Genomic DNA, 27,166 nt, shown 5'->3' on the forward strand with positions numbered 1-27,166 from the left:
CATGTGGCGATTAGACGAGCCAGTGAGAAGCGATATTACGGCAGGCAGCAGCAGCGCCTCTCCTTGCGGCAGAACTGCTCGCTGCCATCCAAGATGCACATGATCAAGGCCATGTAGATTCTTCCTGAGAAGCCTGCTCTGCGATGGGATAACACAGCAGGCGCCCTGCGATGATGAATCGCTGATCGAGGATCGAGTGTGAAGGCTTGCCCATGATATACCACGGCCGGCTCGGAGCCAAACAGTCGCGACCCGATCGTGTCTCCAGAGATGTTTGTGTTTACATGAAGGAGGATGGAACAGGAGGAGTCGGAAGCAGAGAAGACTTCATTCACTTCAGAGGCACGGACCACACCAAAGTTCTAGCTCGACTCGCTGCACCGCGCTGACACTTCCTCCTCAGAAATCAACGCAACATTTTCTAGACATGCATTCTACATCCACGGCATTTTTTCAGTAACGAATGCACTGCCGGTCTCTGCTACAAGATCCGATCCATAGTTGGGCATGATTCATGCACCAAAGGCTTCCCCGCCTTCGAACCGGCTCCAGGTTGAATGCTTTTCCATCAATCCATACAAGATGGAGCGAATGGACACAATTCGTTATGGAACACTCGCTCGTAACTGCAGCCCAACGCACCAATCTAGCGTCGCGTGCCCACGATGCGCCCCTCCAGCTCTTTAGTAACACCGCTCTTCGCAGTGGCAGCAATTGCAGCTGCTGTGCCGCATGAGCATTGTCCCTTGGCGCAAACGCGAAATGGCACGTACGAGGGCGTCTACTCCCCGGAATATGACCAAGACTTCTTCCTCGGGATGCCGTTCGCTCAACCGCCGGTAAACGACCTACGCTTTCGCAATCCACAATCGCTGAACACATCATGGCACGGATCGCAGCCTGCGGTGGAATACTCCCCAGCTTGTGTTGGGTACGGGTCTTCCCAGATGGGCTACGAGATCTCCGAGGACTGCCTCTACTTGAACGTTATCCGACCGGCGGGCGTTGGGCCAAAGCAAAAGCTCCCAATTCTGGTCTGGATACACGGCGGCGGCTTCGTGCAGGGCTCGGGTGTTGATCTGCGATACAACATGAGCTTCATTGTCCAGCAGAGCCAGCAGATGGGACAGCCCATCATGGCGGTGACACTGAACTACCGTCTCAGTGCTTTCGGATTCTTGCAAGGCTACGATGAGCAGGACGCATCCGCAGGTGGCAATTGGGGGGTTAGAGATCAGAGACTTGCGTTGCACTGGATCCAGGAGAATGTAGACGCGTTCGGAGGTATGCCGTTGTTAGCAGCCTATTAGCGAAGACACGAATTGACTCTGAACTGCAGGCGACCCGGACAAGGTCACGATCTGGGGACAAAGCGCTGGGGCTGGATCTGTAGGCCTGCAAATTACAGCATACGACGGCCGAGATGATGGACTCTTTAGGTCTGCAATCATGGACTCTGGTAATCCAATCTTTTATGGCGACATGAAGCAGAACTATGAACCGATCTATCAGAACTTCACCCGTCAAGCTGGCTGCGGCAATTCGACGGATGGCCTGCAGTGCCTGAGAGATCTCCCGTTTGATGCTCTGAACGACGTACTCAACACTACCGAGTTTTCGGGTGCATGGACTCCTCAGATCGATGGTGATATCATTGCCAGGTACTCAAGCGATCAAGTCGCTGATGGGGCTTTTGTGAAAGTCCCGATCATTGACGGGACGAACTCGGATGAAGGAACCAGCTTTGCCCCCGAAGGTCTCAACACAACCAAGCAGTTTCGAGAGGCGTTGATTTGTTAGTATCGACTTCCTACATGACGTACACTTTCACTAACCCAGACGTAGCTGACGAGGGTATGAATGCCACCTTTGCTCGAGCTATTCTCAACGCTTACCCTCTTTTCTCGCCCGACAACGACCTCGCCAATCTGGGACCCATCGACTTCGTTCCTCTCGCGTACCCGTACGGCACGCAGTGGCGACGGACGACGACGTACTATACTGACAGTAGATTCGAAGCCAACCGGCGGCTGACGTGTCAAACATGGACGTTTTATGGCATCCCAGCATACTGCTACAGATTCAACGCCATTCCGTCCTGGGCCGGTCCATACGACGGTGCTACACATTTTGTTGAAGTCGCCTTCGCCATGAAGAATCTTCTGGGCGTCGGGTATCCGCCTGTGCGCAGCCCGCCTTTCCAAGGCCTTTCGAAAGGGTACTTTGAGCTCGCAACGCTTATGAGTGGCGACTGGGTGAGTTTCGTTGCTCACGGAAACCCGAACAAGTGGGATCGCGCTGGTGTCATGGCCAGTCTGCAGAAGCGTGTACCGCACTGGGACAAGTACGCGGACGCGGTCTTTCAGTACGAGGGGAACAGCACGCTACGGATGAGGAAGGACGATTGGAGGCAGGAGGGTATTGATTTGATCAACAGCGCCAACAAGGAAGTGTATGGCAGATAGTGAGACGTCAGGAAGACGCAAAGTGGTCGGAATTTTACCTCTCGTTCTCTTCGAAGCATTTCAACACTCTCTACTGGTGTGGCTAAACTAGTATTGTTGCCTGCATGAAACGCCCTCTCTAACAAGATAGGGGCAGTTGATGTGGGGCGGTCGAAGACAAGGCTGCAAGCCATCGGCCTCTTGTCAAGCAGTGCAAGTTGTCAGTGCATCAAGACGGGATGAAACCGGACGTTCTGTGGTTTCGAAGGGCCGTTTAGATCAATTCACGCTGTACGTCGTCCACACAAACGTCCCCTCACCGATTGTGTCTACATGTAGTTTGTGCGGCGATGGAAAAGTGTTCTTCCTGGTAGCGTTTGAATCATTCAACACCTCCGCACTTGATCTCCCCTCCACATCTCCAGCATCCGCCCCGGACATCTCGTACGTATGAGCGCTGGTAGGAGGCCCCCTGGGCAAGCCTGTCTACTTCGTTCTCGGTATACGGCTATGCCTTCATCTCGTTGCCTCGTTCCATCTAGTTTGTCAATCGTTCACATGTGGGGAGGAGGATAGAGAGGAGGAGGAGTGAGAAGACAAGAGGTTACTGAACTTTGCAACGCACGGACCCCACCACGAGTCGACCTGCTGACGCACCTCTTGTCAAACATCAACACAACATCTTCTGTACAGCCGGGTGCTTGCGTCTTACATTCACAGCGCTGCATCAGTAACTACGGCGTGCCTCTCGTTCTGCACGGTGTAAACAGATCCTGTCCGCCCCGTAGTACTCTGTTCGATTATCTTTGTTTCTTATTCTCAAATTCTAGAAGATATTACTGGTACATTCACGCAATGACCAGGACTACGACCTTTTAAAAACAGAACGCACTGGCAGCATTGGCATCTACGACCACATCATGGCCCTCCGCCAACACCTCCGCTCCATAACCGCCCACAATGTCCGAACCCTCAAAACCTCTCCGCTGGCGGAACTCTCTGGCTCCCTCGGCGACCTTGGGACCCTCCTCCCACTCATGATAGCGATGGCACTCAACGGGTCTGTCGATCTCGCCAGCACACTCGTATTCTCCGGCCTCACAAACGTCTTCACTGGAGCTTTCTACGGCCTACCCTTGCCAGTTCAGCCAATGAAGGCCATAGCAAGTGTGGCAATCAGCCAGCACTTCAGCAAACAGGAAACTGCGGCTGCTGGACTGACTATGGGCGCTGCGGTGCTGGTGTTGAGTGCTACTGGATTATTAAGATGGCTCAACAGGGTTGTGCCAATCCCGGTGGTGAAGGGGATCCAGGTTGGGGCTGGGTTGGCACTTGTGATCAGTGCTGGGACGAGTCTGGTCATGCCGCTTGGGTGGGTGCAGCCGGCGTACGACAATCGGATATGGGCTATAGCAGCTTTCGTTCTGCTGGTTGTTGCGAGTCTGGTGCCGAGACTGCCTTACGCATTGCTGGTGTTTGCTTTTGGCATTATCATTGCGGCCGGCGTGGTCCCTGGCTCTGAGAGCGACAGCGGACTACATGCCGGGATATGGCGTCCATCACCTTTCGTGCCACGAGGGAACGCTTGGAAGACAGGAGCAGTGGACGCAGCCATCCCACAACTACCTCTGACTACCCTTAATAGCATTCTAGCGGTCACATCACTATCGGCTACTCTATTTCCGGACTACCCACCGACGCCTTCTACTACATCTATCGGCATGTCAGTCGCCATTGCCAATCTGGTGGGATGTTGGTTCGGAGCGATGCCTGTCTGCCATGGATCCGGAGGCCTGGCTGGTCAATACCGCTTTGGAGCAAGAAGCGGAGCGAGCATCATCGTTCTTGGTTCGGTAAAGCTGGTATTGGGCCTGTTTGTTGGAGACGGCATCGTACCGCTATTACAACGCTTCCCGAAGAGCCTGCTAGGCATTATGGTATTCGCGGCGGGTGTAGAACTGGCCAAGGTCGGGCAGACTGTTAACGATGGGCGTGGAGTGTGGGAGCTCGCAGAAGAGGACAACGAAGACCGTCGAGTCGGTGGCAAGACTCGAAAGAGTCGAGACGATGAAATCAAAGACAGATACATGGTGATGCTGATCACTGCTGCTGGATGCCTTGCGTTCAAAAATGACGCCGTGGGCTTCTTTGCTGGCTTGCTCTGGCATTGGGGTCTGAAAGCACCTGAGTTATACGAGCGATTGAAAAACGGCCGTGGCTCGATAAAGCTACGGCACGACACTCACCGTGCTGAGCAAGGAGAGGGGTTGTTAGACCTGCGGCAAGATGACGCTTGAATAGTGCTTGTATTTTCCCTATGCGCTGCCTAGACTCTCTATAAATTATTCTCGAAGGCTTCGAGAAGCCCAGCGCCTCTCATGCGAATCTTGTGACCATCTCTCCCGACACAGCGGTTATCGTCGCCTGTTCCATCAACATGAGCGCGCCCTATTGGAGCCACGAGGTTTACGAGGTTCGCCCGTTAGTTCGCCAGCTCGCGTGACAACTTACACGGAGGTCTCGCGCTCCAGCAGTCCGATTGGCGGCAACAGACTTTCAGTAGCTGGCCTCCGAGGCTGAGACCACCTAATTTGAGAAATAGGAAGACCGGCTCTCCGTATGACATCGGTGGACCATGGCCGTTACATAGGAGCTCGTGAGAGCACAAAGGTAGGTGCGCCTCGTCAGCTTCTTAATGATCCTTTGTTCCTGCTTCCTTCCAAAGTGTGGTTTCGTTTTCAAGAGCGGGGAGATATCCATGGACCAGGAAGCAACAGAGCGTTGCCATCGGTAGCAGGTAACAGCATTCCACAACGTCAACGAGCCAGCCTTGCGCCGACATTCCCGGAAGGAGACCTCACGAGATCCATTCGACGGCAAAGAATACAATCCTCTACGACCACGTACGAATATCTGCCAGCTACAACATAATAACACCACCACAATGCCATCCTCAACCACCGCCATGCTCTCCCTCCTCGCCTTCGCCTTCTCAGCGAACGCCGCCCTCCAAAACGCCATCATAATCGTCTCCGCCTCCCACGGCGGCGCCGGCCAAGACATAACAAACACCACCATCACTGTCCCAATGTCCCAAACCTACACCAACCCCAAAGTCCTCGACGAAGTCAGCACCCTCTACATCGCCAACAGCACCGGCGTCCCCGCCGCCAGCGTCACCTGCACGCCCTACCGAAACCCCGACGGCACGGGAGATGCGGGGTTGGCGTTCACAGTGGAGGATCCGAGCGAGTTGAGCACGAACACGGTGCAGGTGGGGAGCATTGTGTGTATAACGACAGACATCTCTCTCGCGCCGCCGAGTGGGCCGCCCGGGGGCCCGGTGCCGTTGAGCTCGAGTAGTGCGGTCGCGAGCAGTATTTTGACCAAGACGTTGAGCTCGAAGCATGCGACGAAGACAACTGGAGGAGGGGGAGGTGCTGTGACGAGTACATCGGTCAAGACGAGGAGTGCGGGTGGGACGGCGGAGACGAGCGAGTCGACGGTCACCAGCATGGTGTCGGCGAGTGGAAGTCCTTCGAGAGCAACGGGTGCGGCGGGAGGAGCTTCGAATACCGCGTCGGCGTCGACGTCGTCGACTTCGGGGAATGCAGCGAGTGGGATCGGGCTGGGAAGTGAGTTTTACGGTGGGCTGGCATTGGCTGGGTTCGGGTTGGCATTTGTGTTATGATGAAGGCCTCTCGAGGCGGAGTTCGCAGGCGACATGGTAGCATGGAGCTGGTCGGGGTATCACTACGGTCAGAGAAGGCTATCTCGTATCAGGCGTCATGACTATCTAGTTGTCCTTGGGACCAGGTTATGTAGACCCACCTACAAACATGTGCATTGTTGCACTGATGAATGAATGCAATCAGTATACTTACTACCCTTCGAGATTCAAGCTGGGGGTGGAGAGAGTTGCACGTGGTGCCAGGAGAAGAGCCAAACCAGTGGCAATGATGATCTATTCAGCTTCCAGGCACCTCTCTCGAGAAGAGAAGTTGTCACTTGAGCCCGTGTGCAGCCTTGATAATATCCGCCGCCTTCTCAGCAACAGCATACACCGTCGACGAAGTATGCGACCCTATAATCATAGGCATGACCGACGCATCCACGATCCGCAAACCCTTCACACCATATACCAGCAGCGACGGATCCACCACACCGCCTAGCTCCCGCTTCATCATCGAACAGCTGCAAGTCGGGTGCGCCCACGTGCTTGTTGCGAACGTCCGGATGGAAGCCGCAATTTGCGCATCGGTGGTCACGTTTGTGCCAGGGAACGTTTCCACGGCGCCGATCTCTTGCATCGGACCGGAAGCCATCCACTCGCGAGTCTTCTTCAGTGCCGCGACGGCAGTGTCGAGGTCGGTGGGGTGCGAGAAGGTGCCATAGTCGAAGACGGGAGGTGCCGTTGGATCGGTGGTGTTGATCACGATGGTGCCTCTGCTGAGTGGTTTGAGCATGGCTATGGGGACAGTGTTGCCTCCAGCCCAGGCGACCTCTTGCACGGTGGCGTGGGCTGAGGCGTAGAGGTCGAGCGTCAGGTCGCTTTGGGCTTTATAGCCAGCGAGGATGGTCGGGTCGATGTCTGCTGGAAACAATGACTTCGCATCTACTGCGGATGCAGAGTCGATCAATGACTGGTAGTTGGCGGTCATGTTCTGCAGCGGCAGGTAAGATACGATGCTCCCGCTGTTGTATGTGATCGTCAGAGGGCCTGCTACTGTCAGCGTTGCATGTAACACTCTTCCGTCAAAACTTACCGGTACGATTCTTGTAGTAGATGTCTAGCTGATCATCAACCCAACTCTGGTTCGTGTACTGCCAGTCGGGAGATGGGAAGGGGTAGTTGCTGTCTGTTACCGCATGAGTGTTGGAAACAGAATCATGACCCGACAGATTGATCACTCACAGGTGAACTGCATAAACATCGAAGGCTGGTCTTGGAAGTTCTGGCCAACACCCGGGAGATCAACAATGGTCTCAATTCCGAGCCCAGAGAGCAGCTTCTTCGGTCCAATGCCAGACAGCTGCAAGATTTGTGGGCTGTGAGGCGCTCCAGCTGCGAGGATGATCTCGCAACTAGCCTTGGCTGTTCGAGGGGCTTTCCCATTGCCGTTCTTACGCGACGTAAACTAACACGCAGTGGGTTAGAACAGCTGATGTGGACGGTCGAGCTCACTTACGCTGACAAAAGTCGCTTTTTTCTGCTTGTTGAAGTTGATCTTCGTGACCGTCTGACCTGTAATCAAATGGAAGTTGTCTCTGGTATCCGCGATAGGGCGGTAGTAAGCATCCGATGCATCCGACCGGGACTGGTTCTTTGCGGTCAACGAGAGAGGGCCATAGAAAGCGCCATTCGCATCTCCGTCGCTGGGCTGAGGCTGCGTGGAGACTCCGATGGCATTCCAGCCTCGGAAAAAATGTTCTGGGACCAAGTTAGGATGAAATGATCTTGACACTCGCTCGAGGGCGGAGAATGATATGGACAAGAGGGTGAGTTGAGGCTTACTCATGACCGGGTACTGGAAATTGGAGAAGCTGGATCCCACAGGACCATCGACCCCGTGAGGAGCAAGATCGGTCGAGATGACACCTGGGTACTCTTCGAGAATCTCCTCGATTGGTGGAGTGAATGTCTCGCTCTAGTGTGAGAGCAGCAGCTGTCAACGTGGGAACTTCATAACATGCAAAGCGTGTGGGCCAACCTTCTTGAAGTATGGTAGCAGGTCGCTCCAGCCCCAACCAGGGTTGCCGAGTTTAACCCAGGCATCTGTGGAACAATCAGATAATCAGCAGTGCTCGAGCATGAGTCCCTCCAGAGAAGAGACCTACCGTAGTCGCCAGCTGAGCCACGAGTAAAGAACATGCCATTGACCACAGTGCCACCACCCACAACAGCACCAGTGTAGACTGGGCTTGTCCGGCCATCGAGCCCGGGTTGAGGCACACTCTCGTAGTTGCGTAGATACTTGTCTGGGACTGGGAGGCCCGGCACTGATGTTCCTCCATCTTGAGCGTCTCTGGTTTCACGTCAGCTTCAGACAGCTCAGTCTGATAGATCTGCACGTACACATAGCCGTATTCGATCACAAGGACATTGACTGTCGTTAGAACATATCAGCAAAAAGACCCATTGAGTTTGATGAAGATATAGGTACGTACCTTCAGGGTCTTCCGTGAGGCGATTGGCGACGACCAAGCCACTTGTGCCGCCTCCAACGACTACGAAGTCGTACTCCGGTTTCAATTTCGAGACGTCGTCAACGACGACAGCACGGGGAGCGGCTGGCACGACCCGGGAGGCATTGGAGGCAGAGATCAAGGCCAGGCATGCCAACCACTGTGAAACGAGGGACTGCATGACGGCTGTGATGGATGTGTGACTGATGAGATGGAAGAAGGGAAGAAGGAAAGTCCCTCCCCACGCCAACGCCTACCACGCCTGTCAAGGGGAGGGGCCGGACCTGGAACTCACTTGGCCTCGCGTGGAGGTCCTCGAGGGCTTGGGACCTGCATGTTCGCAATCCCCGCACGTGCTGCGGATGTAACATGCAGCTAGGGCTTCTCCACGTGTCCGGCGGGAACTCATTGTACCACCAGCACATCCATACAGTCAACTGACCAGTTGTTGTGGTCGAGATGGTGCAAGACCTGTTCTGGATTTAATGGGAACCTGAATACTTGTGAAGCTCAAGGGTCATTGTCCTGCGGTACTTCAGACTGCCATGCTTCTTCTACGGTGCCGGGGGTGCTGTCTTAGCGAGGTTTGCTCGCATTGCCCGCGAGGATGCATGTTCAACAAGGGCAGCTTGCTGGTGGTATTAAAGCAGTTCCGGCTCCTTCTGCCGCCACCCGACCCGACAACCGCAAGCGCTACCAGAGCCTAGCGCATTCACTTGCTGTGGAGATTCTTGGATGGTTTAGTTTACGGTGTCTTGCCTTTGCCTTCCCATTTGAATCCCTTCGACCTGCCGAGTCCGACTTTTTGCCACGGCGGGGTGTGTAGCGTCTCAGATGGATACACGAGTCTGCAAACAAAAGACAGCGAGCCGTTACCGCAGGAGCGCCCGCTCACCGCTCTGTTTCGTAGACTCACCGGGATGCGGGCTGGTTAGCGTTCGGTATAAACGACCTGGACGAGCTGGGATAGCGACAAGGATACTCGACCCTGCACGATAGCGAAGCGTACGCGAATAAGCAGGATGAGTTAATCAGAAATCCCTAGACGATGCACCAAGCAATGTCATGCTCCTTGTCTCCTCTACGCATGGCCGGTCGCCGGTCAAAGGGGGGCCGCATGCCCAGCTGGAACTACATGCTGCTGTACTCTTCATCGGCGGCGGAAATCCCACGGCCACTGACACTAGATTAGCAACGTGCACGACAATGGGCTCAGACAACCCCCAGGACTACGGCATCACCCTGCCCATTGCCATGACCATATCGGCGTTCTGTGCTATTGCCTGGGTCAACACCATAGAGCTACAGGCCAGGATATGGCTGACGTCCAAACGATATAGCGGACTTTACTTCTGGAGTCTGGTCCTGTCTTCCTGGGGGTGCGCCAGTAAGTGCAGTGGCAGAGGGCCACGTTATTATCGCTGATACTAATATGACCGACAGTTCATCCACTCTTTTTCCTTTCCTGGACTTCTCCATCATCCGACAAGCCAATGCTGTTGGCGTGACCATTGGTGTGTCTTGGTGGTGCATGGTGACCGGGCAAGCGTTGGTCCTGTACTCAAGACTCCATCTTGTTGTGCGAGATACGACCAGAATCCGATGGGTTCTTATCATGATCATCACCAACTTCTTCATCCTACACTTGCCGATCATGATCTTGAGCCAGGTGGTGAGCGTTACCCCCTCGCAATCAATCCCGTTGACAACTAACCGTTCCACTACAGGGCTATTCTCCTGTCCCCAACGCGGGAAGATGGCTCGATGTTTACAACATCTACGAGAAGGTCCAGATGACTGGCTTCACCATCCAGGAAACCATCATCTCTGGACTCTACCTTTACGAAGCCCGCAATGTACTTCGCCCAGGCCAAGCGTTCCAAAAAAGAAGAGTGAACAAAGTTTTGAAGCATCTCATCTGGGTCAACATCTTCATCATATGTCTGGACGCTGCACTCCTCGCCACAGAGTTCGCAAACCTTTTCACAATACAGACAGTCTTCAAGGCGGCGATATACTCTGTGAAGCTGCGATTCGAGTTCTTCGTGCTGAACCAGCTGATAGAGGTGGTTGGTGCACGTGCTGGTGTATTTTCTCTCAGCGCGTCTGGCACGCACGATACCTCGCGCTCTGGCCACAACCATAGCCATCAGCTCGGCACCATGAACAGTCGACACACCTACTCAGCCCACGCTTCTCATGGCAAGAGCCAAGCAGCAGACGATCAAAAGATGGACGGCGTGTTGCGAACGACCGAAGTCCGCGTTCATGGGCTCTCGGAACAGGCAGAGGGAGAGGTGGAGGCCGAAAGATACCACGGCGTCACCCACAACAACTGGACCGGCGAGAGTTTCGCGAGGCCAGATCGTAGGCGTCCCTCGTCCCCAACGTCTTCGGAGGTGGAATTTGCGGCGGATGGCGCGTATCCCTCGTAGCAGTGGGAAACGTGTTGGTGGCCATTTGTTTCGTGTACATCACTGGACATCGACCTGGTATGTGTCGGATAACTGTAGTAGACAGTCAACTCATCCGTACCAAGCTCAGCAATTTGCAGAAGCCCAAACAGCCTTGAGCCAAGACGATGCGACCAACGACGCCGTTGCGGCAGCATCGCTGGAGTTGAGTTACTTAGGTGCGAGTGAATGAAGAGCACAGTTGACAGCCAACGTTTTGCGTCAATGGAAGACGATTGCATTATGAAGGCTTGCAATACAGTATGGTCTGTCTTAACGACACATTCGACTCCGCTCTCAATGACCAAACGACGGTTGCCCCTTTTTCTATCATGTCACGGCCTCCTACTCAAACCGCCCAGCGAGACCACGGCTAAGCGCATTGCTGTTCCTCCTCATCTGCGCGATCCTCGCCGTATTCTCCTCCCTTCTCTTCGTGCTGGCCTCCACAATCGCCTTCCGCTCCTCAGCCCTCGCCTGATACGCAAGCGACGACTTCTTGCTTCCTCCCATCTTGACACCACTGTTCTCCCTTGACAAGTTCGGCGTACTGACGCCCCTGTCGTTCGCCATCGACGTCGTGTTCGTTGTGGCTCGTCGGAGCAGGGACGGGACCTTGAAACCTCCCGACGATGGATTGGCAGCCCATGCTGTACGACTGTGAGCACTGTCGGAGCCGCTGCTAGCGCCTCGTTTCAGCGAAAGACGGTCGACCACTGCGGGCTTGGCTGGGGCGGCTGTACGACGCTGTGAGGCCGGCAGACGAGGCGGTGGCATTGCCTTCGCGTCGAAGCTTGCTGTGTTCGGTGCAAAGCCTCCATCGTTCTGACGCGATTGCTCGGCTTCAACCTCAGCATCGTCGTCGTCTTCACCGAAATCTGCTTCGCCATATTCGTTCTCGGAGTCGGAGCCAATGTCCAGGACTGAGGGCCCGACCGTTGTTCCACCGTGCGACTCTTCAAGCAAGAAACTGACAGACTCCTTGACTTCCAGCAGGCTTGTAGGCTTCTTGAAGGCGGAGGCCTCCGTCCTTCTCTGCTTGACGGGAGGCCTCTCGACATTTTCAGGGCCTTCGCCAGCTTTGCGCTTGTTGCCGCTTGTCTCCTGCAGAGCACCAGAAGCGGCCTGCTGCGACTGTGACTGCGTGCTGTCGTCTTGTGTGGCAGGACCAGTATCTTCGTCGTCGTCGCCAACATCAAGCAGGTCATCACCGCCATCATCGTCTGCGATCGCTTTCAAGAACGCCTCCTTGCCCTTGCTGCGCTTGCCGTCCGCCAAACTAGCGATGTTCTCGTCCTTGAGCAATGCCCTTCGCTTCTTCGCTTCTTCCTGCTGCCTCATCTGCCGCCTGCGAAGAGCAATCTCACCCTCATCTTCGTCCAAGTCGAAGGCATTGGCTGCTCGATTGCGTCGCATCATGCCCGTAGTCAAGTCCTTGTACAACTTGCTGGTCTCCTCTTCCTCGCGCAAACGTTGCTTTTCTGCAAAGTGCGCAGCAATGGCGCGTTCGTCAACCTCAACGTGAGACGAATCGATCATTTCACGATCCTGCTCGGTTTCTGGCGCGACAAAGTCGTCTCCACCAAGACCAGCATACTCGTCCTCGGATTCTTCGGCGGCTTCGTCCATCATCTGCCGCATCTCCTTGTCCACATCAGCTTTTTCCACCGCGGTCAAGGCCTTCCTTCGACGCTCGGCCATCTCACGGAAAGCGTCTTTCTTCTCAGGTCGGATCGATGTAGGCACTGTCGGAGAGTCGTCGTCGCTGTCATCAGCCTGAACTATCCGCCTTCTCCCCAGCCGGCCTCTGCGAGGCGCATGTTGCGAAGGCGCCGGTGACTCGCTCACCCTCAGCCGCACAGTAGACTGCGTGTCGTGGTCTGCCATAGAGTCGAGCGTGTCTTCACGGTTTATCTTGGGCACAACATCCCATGGCGAGATGAGGCCTTGGTCTTGCGTAGGCTCCCATCCAGGAGTCTCCCACAGCGACGAAGCATCTCTGGTCATGCCTGCTGTTGCAGGTGTCTCGGGCATTTGTGTTTCCCAGTTCAGGCTGACTCTCTGGCTTTCCGGAACCTGGCTACCTGCGACGAAGCCAGATTGGGTGTCATCGTCGTCTTGTGTGTCGAAGTCTGGTAGAGTTGGAGGCAAGGACACTGTAGAGGGTGGTGCTTCCCGCTGAAATCTGCCAAATTTTCCCTCTTGTGTGGCTTGCGATGGAGTTTGCATAGTCGCATTGAAGGCTTGCGTTGGGCTCATGAGGGCCGTCGGGTTTGCAGCTCCGAAACCGAATGCAGCAAACGGGTCCTGGCTCTCTTGCGACTCTTCTGCGGTAGTGCCGTCCATGGCTTCTCCTTGAGCAATGTTCTGATCGTTCTGATCGTTCTCGTCGTCCTCGTCCACAACGATTCGAGACTTCCTGCCCTTTCGCACGACCTGTGCGGGCGTCGAGGATCCAGCCCGGTGGCTTTCATCGTCGTTTTCAGCGATGTCCACCGGTTCTTCACCAGGGTACCGCTCGTCTACGGCAGCCTCCTCACCTTCGCCTTCACTGCCGGCTTCCAGATCTTCGTCTTCGTCCTCCCCGGTCTCATTGGCAGCATCGTCGACTAGGCCTGTCGCTTCATCATCTTCCTCATGTTCTGCTTCCTCTCTGCCTTCATCCTCACTTCCAGAGCCCAGGTAGTCTTCATCTTCATCCTCATCATCACTAATCTCAACAGCACCTTCGCCCCCAGCCTCCTTGACCGCAGCCCTTTCCGCCTTCCTTAACGCCACCGCGTCCTGGCGAGCCTTTTCAAGCAAGTTCTCGAAGGCTTCGGCTTCTCTCTCGCGCTCCTCCCCAGTCTGAACGTCGATCCCCTTTGCTTTGAGCTCTTCGATACGTTCGAGCTGTTCCATTCGAGCTTGCTCCTTGGCTCGCCTCCGCAGCTGTAACTCGAGTGCCGTCGGATTCAGAGATGGACGTGTGCCCTTCTTCTGCGGCTGTGCATCTCTGTTGTGGATATGCGAGAGATGCTTGAGATTGTGAATTGCTTTGGACTCCGCCGGTCTGCTCCCACGCTTCGATCCCACTGCGTTGTCGAACATGCGCAAGTGATGTGGAAGCGCTGGGAGGATATCCAGCTCGTCGTCGCTGTCCGTCGTCTTCGGCAAAGCAGCCTTCTTGCCCAGCCGAGCAAGCTTGAGTCCTTTCGTTTCATTCTGGTATTCTACACGCACTGGCTCAAGCGTGGCATTTGGCATTTGGGATGACCTCATGATCTCGGCCAAGTCCGGCAACTCCTCATCGTCGTCCACTTCGGTAAGTGCTGTAAGACTGTCCTGTCTGACAGGCTGCAATTTGCTGAGTGCTCCTCGCTCGACCAGCGCCTTCTGTCTGTCCAGCGGCGTAGGAGGGCTGGTTGGAGGCGTGCTGACTGGTTCTTTGCTCCGCTCCTCGGGTCCGTCACTGCTTGGTGCAGAAGACGACGTTGTCTGCGCTGCGGCTGCCGGCTGTTTCGCAAGTCCCTCATTCGTGCCAGTCTTCCGGAAGTTGAATTTGGCAAAGAGGTCACTCGTGGTGAACTTCTTCTTGACTCGCATCTGATGCGCAAGTGCCTGTTGACGAGCCATTCGTTGAGTCTCTCGTTCCATTTCGAGCAAAGCCTTCTTGCTGGCCTTGCGAGCCGGCCGGCTGGCATCTGACATGATCTTCTCGACCTCCAGGTCCGCAGGTGTATCTTGAGAGTTATCGAAGGCCTCATCTGGCGAGTCAGACGATGTTGCATTGCGTACCTCGTCCGCACCGGCCTTGCCGGCCAGTCGTTTTTCTCGATGTTGAGCTACCAGATCCAGCTTCCGCATACGGCCGACTGGATTTGTCGGAAGCTCGTTCTCGCTGTCATCATCGGCAGATTTAGCCGGGCTGGCGAAGAGTCCGTTGCTTTGTCGGTCACTTAAAGGCGATCGTACTGGAGAGATGGTGTGGCGGCGTGTTGCCGCCAGAGGTGTGGTCGAGTAGAGCTCATCTCCGCTCTCATGCGCGGCATCGGGCTGGGCGTGAACTGGTGGCGAGCTTTTGAGTTGTCCAAGCATTCGCCGCGCAGCCCTGCCCTGTGGTCTCCTGATGTCGTTTGAGTCGTCGCTGTCGGCTTCAGATTGCTCCTCAAATGGTCCTATTCTGTCTCCTGCGGGCCTAGCGGAAATGCTGGGAGAGTCTGCGCGTGTGGCATCAGAAGGCTGCACCTGTGGTGGTGATGGCGTCGGTGCAGCGTCGATGTCAGCCAGCATCTTCGCCACTTTGGTTCGCGGAGTCAGTACATCGTCCAGCTGAGGGCTTGACCTGCCAGGAGGTGAAGAAGGCTCCATTGCGTTTGAGATTGCTGGCGATGCCGTAACAATGCAGCTTTCCGTGTTTACTGCGTCATATCCTGGATACTGTGCAGCATTTACCGTAGCAATTCGAGGTTAGTGTTGATATTACTGAGCGTATGAATGTTGAGGTCAATGGATTGATGTTGGAGACGCGCTTTCACGCGTCGCGCTTATCGATAAGATATCTCTTGGCAAACTAAACTCAATCTGCGGCGCTTCGGGAGTGTCCTCTGACAACATCTCGTCAACCGCATTCTTCTGGTGTATTGGCGTATGCTATGTACCCTTCTTCCTCGGAGGTCGCTGGCTCGATGGCCTCGCCTGGCTCCTTTCCGGCACCATGGACGATCAGACGAAAGGTGTCATACCAGCAGAGGGCACCCAGAAGACGCAGGAGATGAGGACTCGAAGACTGACGGCGGGCCTCATGCGCCCATTCGCAAGCATGACACGAAGCGGTTGCGCATACACCAATGCATGATTGGTTCGAGGGAGGATGCTCCCACGAAAGACAGCCAGAGCAGAGAGCAAGAGAGCCTATCGGGGCGTGGCCGCCATACGTTTAGGAAGCTCTCAGTGGGAGTAGACGATACGAATTCAACCACGAGCGCACCGCAAGGGAAGGCGGGAATGACGGCGGAGGACGCTACCGAGTTCGTGGAACTGCATGGGTCATTGCTCGATCCTGTTCCGAGTACTCTGCGCGTCAGGCGACTCCCTACGCGAGACGGTTGTCCTCTAGTGCGAACGTTCCTTGCTTCGCATAATCCCCACGAGGTTCGGTTGAAGATACCAGCTGTCTCCTTGCAAGGACGGACTCATCCCACGAGCGATGGCCACACCTCCACGTTCCAACGAGTTCTTCAAACACTGGAAACTCACACACCTTCATCAAACATAATTGTGCATTCATCCACACCAAACAACATATCAGACGATGACGACGACTTCCAGCTTCAGGAGCTTGAACAAACGATGGGAGATGTCACGTATGCACCGCATCCCAAAGCGCAAGGGCTTCGTCTGTCTCTCCATGGACGGCCGCCCTTGGTGGCCCCCCGCTATCCGCCACAGCGCTTCACAGCAGTCACGTTCACCGCGCATATCAGTGATTTGACAAGGCGAACACATCGGCGGGCTCTCAACGCTACAGCCCTTTCGCAACCCGTGCAGTCCAAGTTCCCGATGCCAGACGTGATCGGGGATGAGCTGCTTGAACTCTTCACGGCCAGCGATTTCAGACACCTTATCTCCAGCGACTCACTGGATGCTTGCTTGCGATTCCTTCTTCGTTTCAAGAGACACAGCCACATCCATCGTATTGCGACCGTGCTAAAGAACAATGCTTACAGTCTTTCTCCCTCTAACCTCGAAGCTCTTTTGGAAGTTGCTGCGCAGCAGAGATCATTCGCGACTTTCTTCCATTGGCTGAGCGTCATGATTGAGAGCGGCATGGGCCCAACCGATTATGTCTGGGTATCTGCACATCGCCTCGCCTGCAAAGAAGCTCCTGACCAAGTTGAACTTCTCGAACAAGCCATGCGGAAGAAGGGTGTTTTTGAAACCCCATCCATCGTGGCGGAGGTGGCCAAGAACAGCGTTGTACTTAGCCTGAGCGCGGCCTTGGAGAACGGAGATCGAATAGAGTCTTTGCTCGGCGATTACGACGTGCGATACGGTCCGCACAGATCCTGGCTTACCGAGGGTATAGTCAACATGATTGTCGGGATCCTGCTCCAGCACGGGAGAAAGGATGAGGCAATGAAGTTGTTGAGCGAAGTTCGGACTGATGATGGTCCGCGAAGAGAACGCTTTGCTAGTCCCAGCACTTTGAATGTCTTTGTTGCCGATGCTCTGCGGAATCAGGACATGGGGGCAGCGGTCGCTTGGCTTCGTCAGTTGACGACTCAACCCCTTGAGCCCGCAGAGGCATACGGACCGAAATCAGGGCATGCTTCCCCTGGATGTGATGAGATGATGCTGCTACCAATCGAAGACCGACCCGTCGCTCCACCCAAGCTAGGGCATCTCACGCATGGCATATTGTTTCAGCTCGCATGGAAGACCAGACACCTGAACTGCCTACGAATAATCTGGCAGTATGCTTGCATGACTGGATGCGTGACCCAAACGATGCAGACGCGGATGCAGTATAGCGTGCACATGGGATCGCCGCGTCATACGGCGGACACAGAAGCATCCGTGGTTTTATCTCGTCATACTCGTGTGTTTCCAGAGGCTCGGTACAAAAGAGCGGAATGGACGATGAGGAGGGACTTGTGGCACTTCTGGGCTGCCAGATTTGCCATTGGCATTCGCAATGGTGTGGCATCTGATAGCGAGCGGACTGAAACGACATTCCGGCCATTTTTCACGAATGTCGAGCAGCCTGTGCGTCCGATCCCTCTGGACCAGCGGCAACAAGCACTTCGGGACAGTGTGTCAAGCTCTAATGCCGCGTGCCAACCTTACTCGTCCAAGGAAGATCGGCAGGAGACACAACGTGCGGAATCACATCACAGCAACACAGGTTCTGCTGCACCTCATCCGGTCGAACCAATACGTATCCTGGCGACCAAGGACTTGAGGATGTTACTCGAACAAGACATCTCGCAAGTTCGTCGTTCGCATGCCACGCAGCCTTTTCTGGACATGTTGGAACGAGCATACAAGACGGACTGCGAATGGAAAGAAGGCGGTCTTAGTCTTGCGAGGGGCGTGCTTGATCGCAAGGTTTTCATACAGATGCTGGAGCGTGGTATCGATGTTCCTACCGAACGGAGGCCGTGAAGTACTGGTTGAGCGGTTGTGGTGGTACCACACGGCAATGGCAGACAGTCACAGCCGGTCCGCAATATCCGCCGTTGTACAACCACAAGCCGTTCACTGTCGGTACACAAGAGATAACAACACCGCAAAAGTTTATCGGCTACTGGAAGCAACCCGATATCGGGCGGATTTTGACTATTCGGGAAGGTGGGAAATAAAAGTGTCAAGAACCGCTCGTCAATGCTACAACGCTACGTAATCACTACAACTGCCAGCTGCTTGCTAGGTAGGTATTCTCTTAGATCCACTATCCTCCCCATTCAATATTCCTCTCGATCTTCGAGCGTTGAAGCATTGAATCTCGATTTGAATCACTCCATTCACTCACGCTGGTCAAGACGTTGCCTGTACCTTGTTGGAGCTTCTTTCGACATAGCAAACACACTTCCTCATTCTACCACACTCTTGACCGCACCACAACAATGCCTCTCTCCACCTCCGCCTTCTCTCCTGAGGACACTCCTCGATTCGATCACTTCCCCTCCCGCCGCTCCGTCGTCCACAGCACGAAAGGCATCGTATCTTCCACACAACCACTGGCGTCACAATGCGGTCTCGCAGTGCTTCGCATAGGCGGGAACTGCGCCGATGCTGCCGTCGCGGTAGCAGCTGGACTCAACATGACTGAGCCGGGCAGCACAGGCATTGGCGGAGACATGTTCTGCTTGTTCTACGAAGCGAAGACCAAGAAGGTGCATGCGCTCAACGGCAGCGGGAGGTCGGGCAAGAACTGCACACTGGAAGCTGTGAGGAAGAGTCTTGGGATTAAGGAGGGGGAGAAAGGCGGTATACCCATGGACAGCGCGCATGCGGTCACTGTTCCCGGAGCGCCTGCTGGATGGGTGGACACGGTTGAGCGGTTCGGGAGCGGCAAGGTTAGCATGGAGGAGATACTGGCGCCGGCGATAGAGTTGGGTGAGGAGGGGTTCCCGGTCAGCGAGCTCATGGGGTATCAGGTTTGCTTCTCCCTTGCATAAACACGTCGGCTGACGCTAACAGGTCGAAGTGGAGCGCTTCTGAGGCGATGATCAAGAGAGCGTCGCCGAATGGCGCGGAGATGCTGAAGCGTGATCCCGATGCGAAGGATGGGTGTCGAGCACCGCGCCCGGGCGAGATCATGAAGAACCCGAACTTGGCCAAGACGTTTCGAACAGTTGCGAAGGAGGGCAAGGCTGGCTTCTACAGTGGCAGGATTGCGGAGGAGCTTGTTAAAGTTGTGTCGGACCTTGGTTCGCATCTGACGCTGGATGACTTGAAGCACCATATGGAGGTTGGGACGGAGACGACTGAACCGATCAGCTTCAAGTTCAATGCCCAAGATGTTGGCAAGTCGCATGGCAAGCACATGGACGGCTCGAGCTCAGAAGGAGTCGAGCTTTGGGAGCACCCACCCAACGGCCAGGGCATCGTTGCGCTGATGGCGTTGGGCATAATCGAGCAGCTGGAAAAGAGCGGCAAGATCCCCAAGTTCGGCCCACAAGACCACAACTCCGCAGAATACCTCCACATCGTCGTCGAAGCCCTCCGCATAGCCTTCGCAGACGGCAACTGGTGGATCGCCGACCCCAACGTCTCCAAAGTGCCCACAAAAGGCATGCTGAGCCCCGAATACCTCGCCGAGCGCGCAAAACTCTTCAACCCAGCCCAAGCCTCCGAACCCCCTTCCCACGGTAGCCCCGCGCACAACCACAGCGACACCGTCTACTTCGCCTGCACGGACAATGAAGGCAACGGCATCAGCTTCATCAACAGCAACTACGCCGGCTTCGGCACGTGCATCATCCCGAAGGGCTGCGGTTTCACGCTGCAGAACCGCGGAGCCAATTTCAACTTACAACCGTCTGACCACCCGAACATTCTGGCCCCGAGGAAGAGGCCTTACCACACTATCATCCCCGCCCTGGTGACGAATGCGAGTGATCAGAGCTTACACTCCGTCTACGGCGTCATGGGCGGTTTCATGCAGCCGCAGGGCCACGTGCAGGTGCTGCTCAACCAGCTCGTGTTCAAACACACGCCGCAAGCGGCTCTCGACGCCCCGCGCGTGTGTATCGGAGCCGGGATGCCGGATGAAGGGGACGTGATGGATAGGACGGTGTATCTTGAGGCTGGTATGCCGGAGGAGACGGTCAAGGGGATGGAGAAGCTGGGGCATCAGGTGAAGGTTGTGAGTGGGATGGGTAGGGCGTTGTTTGGACGCGGGCAGGTTATTAGGTGGCATGTTGATCCGGTTGAAAAGGCTGGGGTGTGGAGTGGTGGGAGCGATCAGAGGGGTGATGGGGCTGCGGTGCCGCAGTAGATTTGGAAGGTTGTACCAGCGTTGTAGATGGCTTCCTGGTAAATGGCATCGGCATTGGCTACGATGCTTCGGTCGTGCTTTGCCGAACTTGTCGAGATATAGTGAAGAATCGACGGGAATCTCTCAAGTCTGGCAGGATAGTTGAAGTATTAATTTCATGTGCAGCAACAACCCTCAGATATTCGCCAGACACCATGCTAAATCCAACAACAAGCCTTCCGCACCATTATCGTAGGTAGTACAGTATCATCTCAGTCCGCCATAAGCCTATCTTAAGAGCCTGCCGCGCGCTCTGGTGGATGTGGAGAGCTTCCACCAGCCGCTGCACTCTGCCCCTGGCCCGCCGAGCCTTCCGTCTGCGTCGCAGAATAGTCTGGCGGCTTCAATCCCGCTCCCTCTCTCGACAACGTTTGCATCGGCACAGCTGGTCCTCCACCCGCACCCCTACCTTCCCTCTCCTCCAGGCTCGTCTTCGGCACATAAGCCGGCGGTGCCTCTCCATATTCATTCAACCCTTCCTCCCTACTCGCATCCGCATGTCCCCATCTCCCACCCCACTCATGTCTTCGCTCTGGATTCCAGTTCGTCCACCCGCCATCCGGCCTTTCCCCACCAAAATTCCCCTGTGGCCCTGCTTGCTGCCTGCCCAGATACAGCGCTCTCATTCTGTACCGTCTCCGGAGTATGAGGAAGATGCACAGACCGACTGCGCAGAGTATGAGGGCAAGAAAGCCGAAATAGTAGTTCACAAGGCCGCCGGAGTTGTCGGTGTTGGTGTTGTTGGAGGAGCCGCCAGGGGCACTGTCGTTGGCGGTCGGGGTGGACGAGCTGGAGACGTAGAAGAGGGAGCTTTGCCGTTTGAGGAGGGTGTGGGTGGCGTATGGGTTGGTTGTGGTGGTGGCCATGCTATTGGCTAAGGAGCTTGGGATGAGGCACAGCAGGAGTGTGAGGATGGCGTGTGGTGGTCGGAACATATTGATGGTTGTGCTGGTGATGGTCCAAGACGCTCGTTGGAGAGGCCTGACAAGGTTCTCGTCCTCGAAGAGTGCACCGGGTACTGGTGAGTAGGAAAGTGCAAGGTGGTGAATCGGAGACAAGGCCTCGGAGGGGTCGGTTACACAGCAGTAGTGTTGTGAGGCCGCATGTCGTAGCTGAGATGCTGTAACTCTAAGGTAGAGGACGCTTGTATCTCCAGTGACCCGATCAGCTCCGCTCGATGAGAAGAATGAAGTCGAGGTCCAGTCGGAAGGTGATGGTGGTGTTGGTGAATGTTTGCCTCCCTTCAAGAGGGCTCGGGAGGCGCGAGCCGGACGCGTGGTGGAAGCTTATATGGAAAGGCACGTGCACGCGCCTAGATTGCCTTCAGATCGATCGCTTTCCCTTCTTCTCATAACCTCGCCTCCGTAACACGAATAAGACTGCACGATGCCTCGCGCCGTTGGAGGTATGCTTGTGCCAACGAGAATATCGTGATGTGCCGCTGACAGCATCCGCAGGAGTCTTGGTGGAGTGCGATCCCTCGATCAAAGCCATCATCAGCCGCATCAACGAGCAGCACAACCACGACATCATCATCGAAGACATCGACGACGAGCATGTCCTCATCAAGAAGGATAAGCACGAGGAGCTGAAAGCACTCCTTAAAGACGTACGTTGCAGCCAACCCTCAAGGAGCGACTACAGCCTATGGGCTTACTAACGGGCATCATTCTAGGCTCTACGAGATACCGTCAAGGAAGCTGAAGAGACATCAGAGTCCGAATGAGATGGCCCTGGCCTCTTCTTTCCGAATTGTGTTCATCGGCGCCGAAGTACGATCCCGAATGCGGCGCTCCGTGCTGGTTACTCATCATCACGCCTTACCTGACAGGGGTGGTGGTGAACTTCATTTGCTCACAACTCGCTTTCCAGCTGCTCCTCAGTACTGATCTTTCATTGAAAGAGTGACTACTCTGTCTACCGGCCTTTCGTCTGCAGGACGTTCATCTTTTACCGCCTGATTTGTTCACTGGCCTACACGCTGTCGGAGCCAGGCATGTTCTTCTTCTGGTCCGCACCTCCAATCGCAGCAACCCACGAAGGCCTCAAAGGCGCATAGAGCTCTACAGCTGGCTTAGCATCCTCCAAAGCATTGTTGTCGTCCAAAACGCCGGCCTTGACCACCTTGGAATTCCCAAAGGTCGCTCCGTCGCGGTAGAGAGTCGTGCCGCAGTCACCGCAGAAATAGGATGTCACAGTATTTCCGGTGTCGTCGCCCTTCTTCCCAATGGACTTTGGGCTGCCTTTGACCGAGAAGCCTTCGCCGTCGACGATGTAGTTGGTGCTGTAGGTCGAGCCGGTGATCTTCCTACAATCTTTGCAGTGGCACAATGCCTAGCGCGCGCGAGTCAGCCGGGCTACGACTTATCGAGACTCCCTTCACCTCCAGGACGACCAGAGGGATGACATACCTTCGCCTGGACGTCACCAGTGTACTCGATGCTGCACGCACCACAGAAGCAGCTTCCCTTGGCCATGATGTCTGATTCGGTCTTCGGAAAGGTTTCGACGGTCTTCAAAGGATTGATTGGCTGGATCGAAGAACTGTGTGTCTAGGTAAATGACATTAATGGTTTTGCGCAACAAGGAATATATATACCCATCAGCCGGTCTTCCGCGAAAGCAACAGCTTACAACCCCGCCAAAACAACGCCTATCTCGACGTCACTCAGGGACGGGCCTGGCCCACCGCGGGGCGTCCTCCTCATACCCGAATTTGACAAATACTTCCGAGTGCGCCGGCGAATAATCGTCTTGTCGAACGTCCAGGATACTGCTACTGAACGGCTGGAGCAGCGCTGCATCAATCCTTGTCGGTCAAGGAGCCCGTATCTGGGCTGTGGATGGAATCTCGAAACCTATGACATCTAGGCGAGCCTGCGGAAGGCGCTGAAGGATGGATCTCTTTCGTGGGGCAAGCTCCACGGCGATTGACGACCTCGGACGGTGAATTGCAGCTCTTGGCACGTTATCTTATACACAAATACTTGATACCACGTACTTCCGGATCCCCTTCCCATCCAGTCTCCGGGACAGAATTCTGTCGTGCGATACACGGCGATTGAGAGGACCGGCGAGATGTGACTTCGACCTCCAGCCTGCTCATGCAGACTCTCTCGGCGATGAATGAAAGGAACAGCTTCCTACAGCTAGCAATTTCGCCATGGCGCCGATCGAGCAACGAACAGGCGGCATGATACACTGACGTTTGGCGAGCCTGCAGGAACACCAACTTGGCAAGCGCAGGATGATTCTGCAGTCGAGACTCCGGAATCACCTGTATCCGTATCATACGTGGCTTCATCCTCACGTCGCGAACAGCATTTGAATCACTTCTCTCTTCAATGTCTATTCTTCGCTCGTCTCGTCCGTTACCTCTCACCGCCCCTTCGACGTCTATTGAGCTGGCTAGCGACGATGCTGTGCGCGAAGTCGGGTATATTCTGGACGCAGCCACGAAGCCTCCATCGCCAAGTACGCTAAGCGGCGGTGTCGAGTCTTCATCTGACGGTAGGCGCTTGTGAGTTTTCCAGATACAATCACACACGGAGCAGCTCTGTTTGCTATCTGTACTACACTGTGGAGCGATCTCCTATGGAGCGCCTCTCTGGATAATGCCGCAAGTCTCCTCTCACCTCGTCCCTTTCCCTCCATCACAACTCTATAGCATTCCCGACACCACTCCCGCTCTCCTGCATACTATCCTTCACCTCCCTCTTCTTCTGCAGGTAGCGATGCTCCGCTTTCTTCACTTCCCATGCCAATTTACATTCTGCCAGCTCCTGTAGATCATCGTGGTAATTACGTCGTGTCCCGGGTCCGCCGGCCTGGAAGTCGTAAGGTGAGGCGGTGGCTGCTCGCCCTTCTTCCTTGATTGCACGGTGGTCGTCCAAGGGCTGCGGATCGGCAGTTCTCCGCACTATCGTTGCTCTTGTCCGCAGGCCTGTCCTTCTCTTCGCAACGGGTGGCGTGACATCAGTATCTTGCCCCTCGTCCGCAGCTCCATCTTCAGCTGCAGACGATGGAGGCGCAGACGACCGAGACGCAGGAGTCCCCTGCTCACACATCTCAGTCACGTACTCAATATCGGAGTAGAGCAGTTGCTTCCCCTGATCCCTCTTCGCCCTCCTCTGTCTCGCATCCTCAAACAACGCATACGCCTGCTCCGGCTCTCCCTTTGTCAACCCAGAAATATACGCAAGGTCCCTCAAAGCCGGCGTCGCCCAGTCCTTCAGCTCCAGCGGCTGCGTCTTGGAGCTTCCTGGCTCGACGAACTTGAAGGGGATCAGAGCGGCGGGCAGCCAGCGCTTGGGGTCGGCGCCGCCCCAGCACTCGTGGATGCGTTTGAGCTGTTTGTCTCGCTGTTGGCGGGCCAGGTGAGCGCAGGCGTTGTACTCTGAATGATGAGGCCCTCTTGTTTTTCGTGCGCTGGAAGGTTGGGGTTCCGGCTTTGGCGCAGGTTCCGATTTTGGTGCGGCCCGTTTACGCTTCCTCAGGTTGGGCCGTCGGACGGGTGGTGAGTCGGGTACTGGAAGACCGTGGATTTGTTGGTCGAGATCTGGTTGTGGTCCGTGGGTGGCCAGTGAGTTTCGGATTGTTTCTAGTGTTGGCAAGCCGGCTTCGGCTTGTGTTGGCGGAGGTGGTGTTGCTGGATGATACATGGTGGCGGTCGGGGCTGCGAAGGGCTCTGGGGCAGAGTGCTCAGTTGACTCGAACAGCTCCCGGTAGAGCTTTGCGTCTGAGAGATAGTGGCCCGGGCTGTGGCTCGCCTCGGACGGTCTGGCTGCAGGCATCATCTTCGTGTCAGCCTGATAGGTGAAGCAGCTCGGTGAGAAGGCGAGGTAGACCTCCAGTGTTTGTTGCGATGCACCGCACGGCGGGAAATGTTCTTGTGAGGTCTAGGAATTTGGCTCGAGCTCTGTAGACAGCTTTGCCGTTCTTTATGGTGCTGGGATGCCGCCCTTATGTAGTGCTTCTCGAGATGGCGACTTCCAGTTTGCTGATGGTACGAAGCGAGACATAGTTTGTGCATCGCATCAAAGAGCGACGCAAATACCCGGCCGGCGAGCTGCACGCTGTGCATGTTGTTTGCCCAGAACCATTACAGTATGCATGAACACCTGCTCGTATCTTAGTTGTCTGTTTATGCCGTAATTACTAGTATGAACTGAGTACGGCTGATAGCACGCACCTTCTGAATCACGTCGTGTTGTCTCACAGCGGAATGGCTCCTCCAGGGCGATTTGCATGCTCCTGCACCCGCTGGCGTTCGCGCATACGTTTGCGAATGCGACAGTTCTGTAGGTGGAAATCGAGTGCAGCCTTCGTTGCATCCCGCCGCAGTTCATACTCCCTCAGCTTGTCTTCCTCGTCGTCGATATTCCAGGTGTTAGCCGGAACATTGACGTCGGCTTCCTGTTTGATTGTAGGGTCGTTGCCTGTAGGAGGTGGAGCAGTTACTGGCTCGGATAGGGCATTGCCAACTTCACTGCGCCGACGGTTGGTGTTCGAAGGAGTTGTTGGGCTGCGTGACTGCACCCTGGCCTGTTCTTGCTCGTGAACTTGGATGGCATAGCGGACGTCGGTCTGCAATGGCTCTGGGATTTCGTCAACTCTCTCGCTTCGCGCCATGGAGGCTTGCAACGTTGCAAGTGCTTGGGCCGGTCGGTTCTGTGTCACGCCGGAGAAGTAAGCCAATTCTTCCAGTAAAGCATTACTCCAGTCTCTAGGCTCGAGCAGCCGACGATCCGGTCCACCCTTTGCGCCTTTAACCTTCCGGGTAGGTATCATGTCTGGAGGCATCCAAAGTCCGACTGACACTCCCCAGTTCTCGCGGATACGCCTCAGGTGCCGATCGCGAGTCTGCTGAGTCACAGCTCCACATTTGCTATAGAGGACGTGATTTTGTCGCGTAGCCCTTGGTCTTTTGGAAGGTGCCGTCTGTTCCTGGTCTTGCGCAAAGCCGGTGCTTGTTCGCTTTCTTTTCTCACTGTTTCTGCTCGTATAAGGGCCTGAGGCATCACAGTCCGGATCACGGCGGTCACGGTTCTGCTCTACCCGGTCAACTTCGGCCCATAAGTCTGCATCTTCGCGCGGGGGGCGAGATGATGATGGTCCAGCATCTACCGCTCGATCTTTCTCTTTGGGCGTGGTCTTCGAGGTGTATTGGCCCTCGGGACGGCTCAGTCTGGACGACGTCGCGGTAGGACTGAACATTTGTGCTGTCGGTGCAGCATAATGCTCTCCGTTGAGTGGCGCTTCCATGCCAAGACAAGGCTGCACAAGAGCGAGCGGCTAATGAGACAGAAGGTAGATCGAGCCTGGTATCCGTACGGCACTCGTGCGAGCGACCTTCCCAGGATGATCGCTGAGTGAGCGGCCTCCAAACGGGCAAGGGTGTGATATCTCGCAGATTTTTCGCACTGAAACAATATCAATTGTCTTCTTTGTCAGATTCTGTTGGTGATCTAGGACAGGCCAGCAGAGGATAGCATGTTGGAGCAAGAAGCTGGCTTTGCAGCGCGTAGTAGCCACCTTTTATAGGGCATGTAGCCGCCCCT

The 27,166-nt window shown here is 55.4% G+C and overlaps 13 protein-coding genes across 13 annotated transcripts; 7 read left to right on the plus strand and 6 right to left on the minus strand.

Moving 5' to 3' along the window:
- Positions 1-665: 665 nt before the first annotated feature.
- Positions 666-2,465, plus strand: LTR77_009535 (uncharacterized protein; the record flags this gene model as incomplete). The annotated part of the gene is made up of 3 exons (XM_064806762.1): positions 666-1,284; positions 1,340-1,795; positions 1,846-2,465. The coding sequence occupies 3 exons, from the start codon at positions 666-668 to the stop codon at positions 2,463-2,465; spliced, it is 1,695 nt and encodes a 564-aa protein (XP_064655067.1).
- An 899-nt stretch (positions 2,466-3,364) lies between these two features.
- LTR77_009536 (uncharacterized protein) lies at positions 3,365-4,741 on the plus strand (the record flags this gene model as incomplete). Its single annotated transcript, XM_064806763.1, has 1 exon — positions 3,365-4,741. One exon carries the CDS (start codon positions 3,365-3,367, stop codon positions 4,739-4,741), a length of 1,377 nt encoding a protein of 458 aa, XP_064655068.1.
- Positions 4,742-5,063: 322 nt separating this feature from the next.
- Positions 5,064-6,135, plus strand: LTR77_009537 (uncharacterized protein; the record flags this gene model as incomplete). The annotated part of the gene is made up of 2 exons (XM_064806764.1): positions 5,064-5,114; positions 5,242-6,135. The coding sequence occupies 2 exons, from the start codon at positions 5,064-5,066 to the stop codon at positions 6,133-6,135; spliced, it is 945 nt and encodes a 314-aa protein (XP_064655069.1).
- Positions 6,136-6,448: 313 nt separating this feature from the next.
- Positions 6,449-8,811, minus strand: LTR77_009538 (uncharacterized protein; the record flags this gene model as incomplete). Its single annotated transcript, XM_064806765.1, has 8 exons — positions 6,449-7,164; positions 7,211-7,303; positions 7,360-7,582; positions 7,634-8,092; positions 8,156-8,220; positions 8,283-8,470; positions 8,521-8,551; positions 8,613-8,811. 8 exons carry the CDS (start codon positions 8,809-8,811, stop codon positions 6,449-6,451), a joined length of 1,974 nt encoding a protein of 657 aa, XP_064655070.1.
- Positions 8,812-9,836: 1,025 nt separating this feature from the next.
- On the plus strand, positions 9,837-11,065 carry LTR77_009539 (uncharacterized protein; the record flags this gene model as incomplete). The annotated part of the gene is made up of 3 exons (XM_064806766.1): positions 9,837-10,009; positions 10,074-10,302; positions 10,358-11,065. The coding sequence occupies 3 exons, from the start codon at positions 9,837-9,839 to the stop codon at positions 11,063-11,065; spliced, it is 1,110 nt and encodes a 369-aa protein (XP_064655071.1).
- Positions 11,066-11,428: 363 nt separating this feature from the next.
- Positions 11,429-15,433, minus strand: LTR77_009540 (uncharacterized protein; the record flags this gene model as incomplete). Its single annotated transcript, XM_064806767.1, has 1 exon — positions 11,429-15,433. The coding sequence occupies one exon, from the start codon at positions 15,431-15,433 to the stop codon at positions 11,429-11,431; it is 4,005 nt and encodes a 1,334-aa protein (XP_064655072.1).
- A 636-nt stretch (positions 15,434-16,069) lies between these two features.
- On the plus strand, positions 16,070-18,229 carry LTR77_009541 (uncharacterized protein; the record flags this gene model as incomplete). Its single annotated transcript, XM_064806768.1, has 2 exons — positions 16,070-17,538; positions 17,596-18,229. The coding sequence occupies 2 exons, from the start codon at positions 16,070-16,072 to the stop codon at positions 18,227-18,229; spliced, it is 2,103 nt and encodes a 700-aa protein (XP_064655073.1).
- A 461-nt stretch (positions 18,230-18,690) lies between these two features.
- LTR77_009542 (uncharacterized protein) lies at positions 18,691-20,567 on the plus strand (the record flags this gene model as incomplete). Its single annotated transcript, XM_064806769.1, has 2 exons — positions 18,691-19,224; positions 19,275-20,567. 2 exons carry the CDS (start codon positions 18,691-18,693, stop codon positions 20,565-20,567), a joined length of 1,827 nt encoding a protein of 608 aa, XP_064655074.1.
- Positions 20,568-20,839: 272 nt separating this feature from the next.
- On the minus strand, positions 20,840-21,541 carry LTR77_009543 (uncharacterized protein; the record flags this gene model as incomplete). The annotated part of the gene is made up of 2 exons (XM_064806770.1): positions 20,840-20,940; positions 21,016-21,541. The coding sequence occupies 2 exons, from the start codon at positions 21,539-21,541 to the stop codon at positions 20,840-20,842; spliced, it is 627 nt and encodes a 208-aa protein (XP_064655075.1).
- A 451-nt stretch (positions 21,542-21,992) lies between these two features.
- TFB5 (TFIIH complex subunit tfb5) lies at positions 21,993-22,332 on the plus strand (the record flags this gene model as incomplete). The annotated part of the gene is made up of 3 exons (XM_064806771.1): positions 21,993-22,011; positions 22,064-22,215; positions 22,282-22,332. 3 exons carry the CDS (start codon positions 21,993-21,995, stop codon positions 22,330-22,332), a joined length of 222 nt encoding a protein of 73 aa, XP_064655076.1.
- A 248-nt stretch (positions 22,333-22,580) lies between these two features.
- Positions 22,581-23,083, minus strand: LTR77_009545 (uncharacterized protein; the record flags this gene model as incomplete). Its single annotated transcript, XM_064806772.1, has 2 exons — positions 22,581-22,940; positions 23,018-23,083. 2 exons carry the CDS (start codon positions 23,081-23,083, stop codon positions 22,581-22,583), a joined length of 426 nt encoding a protein of 141 aa, XP_064655077.1.
- Positions 23,084-24,259: 1,176 nt separating this feature from the next.
- Positions 24,260-25,402, minus strand: LTR77_009546 (uncharacterized protein; the record flags this gene model as incomplete). The annotated part of the gene is made up of 1 exon (XM_064806773.1): positions 24,260-25,402. One exon carries the CDS (start codon positions 25,400-25,402, stop codon positions 24,260-24,262), a length of 1,143 nt encoding a protein of 380 aa, XP_064655078.1.
- Positions 25,403-25,820: 418 nt separating this feature from the next.
- LTR77_009547 (uncharacterized protein) lies at positions 25,821-26,870 on the minus strand (the record flags this gene model as incomplete). The annotated part of the gene is made up of 1 exon (XM_064806774.1): positions 25,821-26,870. One exon carries the CDS (start codon positions 26,868-26,870, stop codon positions 25,821-25,823), a length of 1,050 nt encoding a protein of 349 aa, XP_064655079.1.
- Between the last annotated feature and the right edge of the window lie 296 nt (positions 26,871-27,166).

The sequence above is a fragment of the Saxophila tyrrhenica genome (genome assembly GCF_035928015.1).
Source record: "Saxophila tyrrhenica strain CCFEE 5935 chromosome Unknown scaffold_18, whole genome shotgun sequence".
Lineage (NCBI taxonomy): Eukaryota > Fungi > Ascomycota > Dothideomycetes > Mycosphaerellales > Extremaceae > Saxophila > Saxophila tyrrhenica.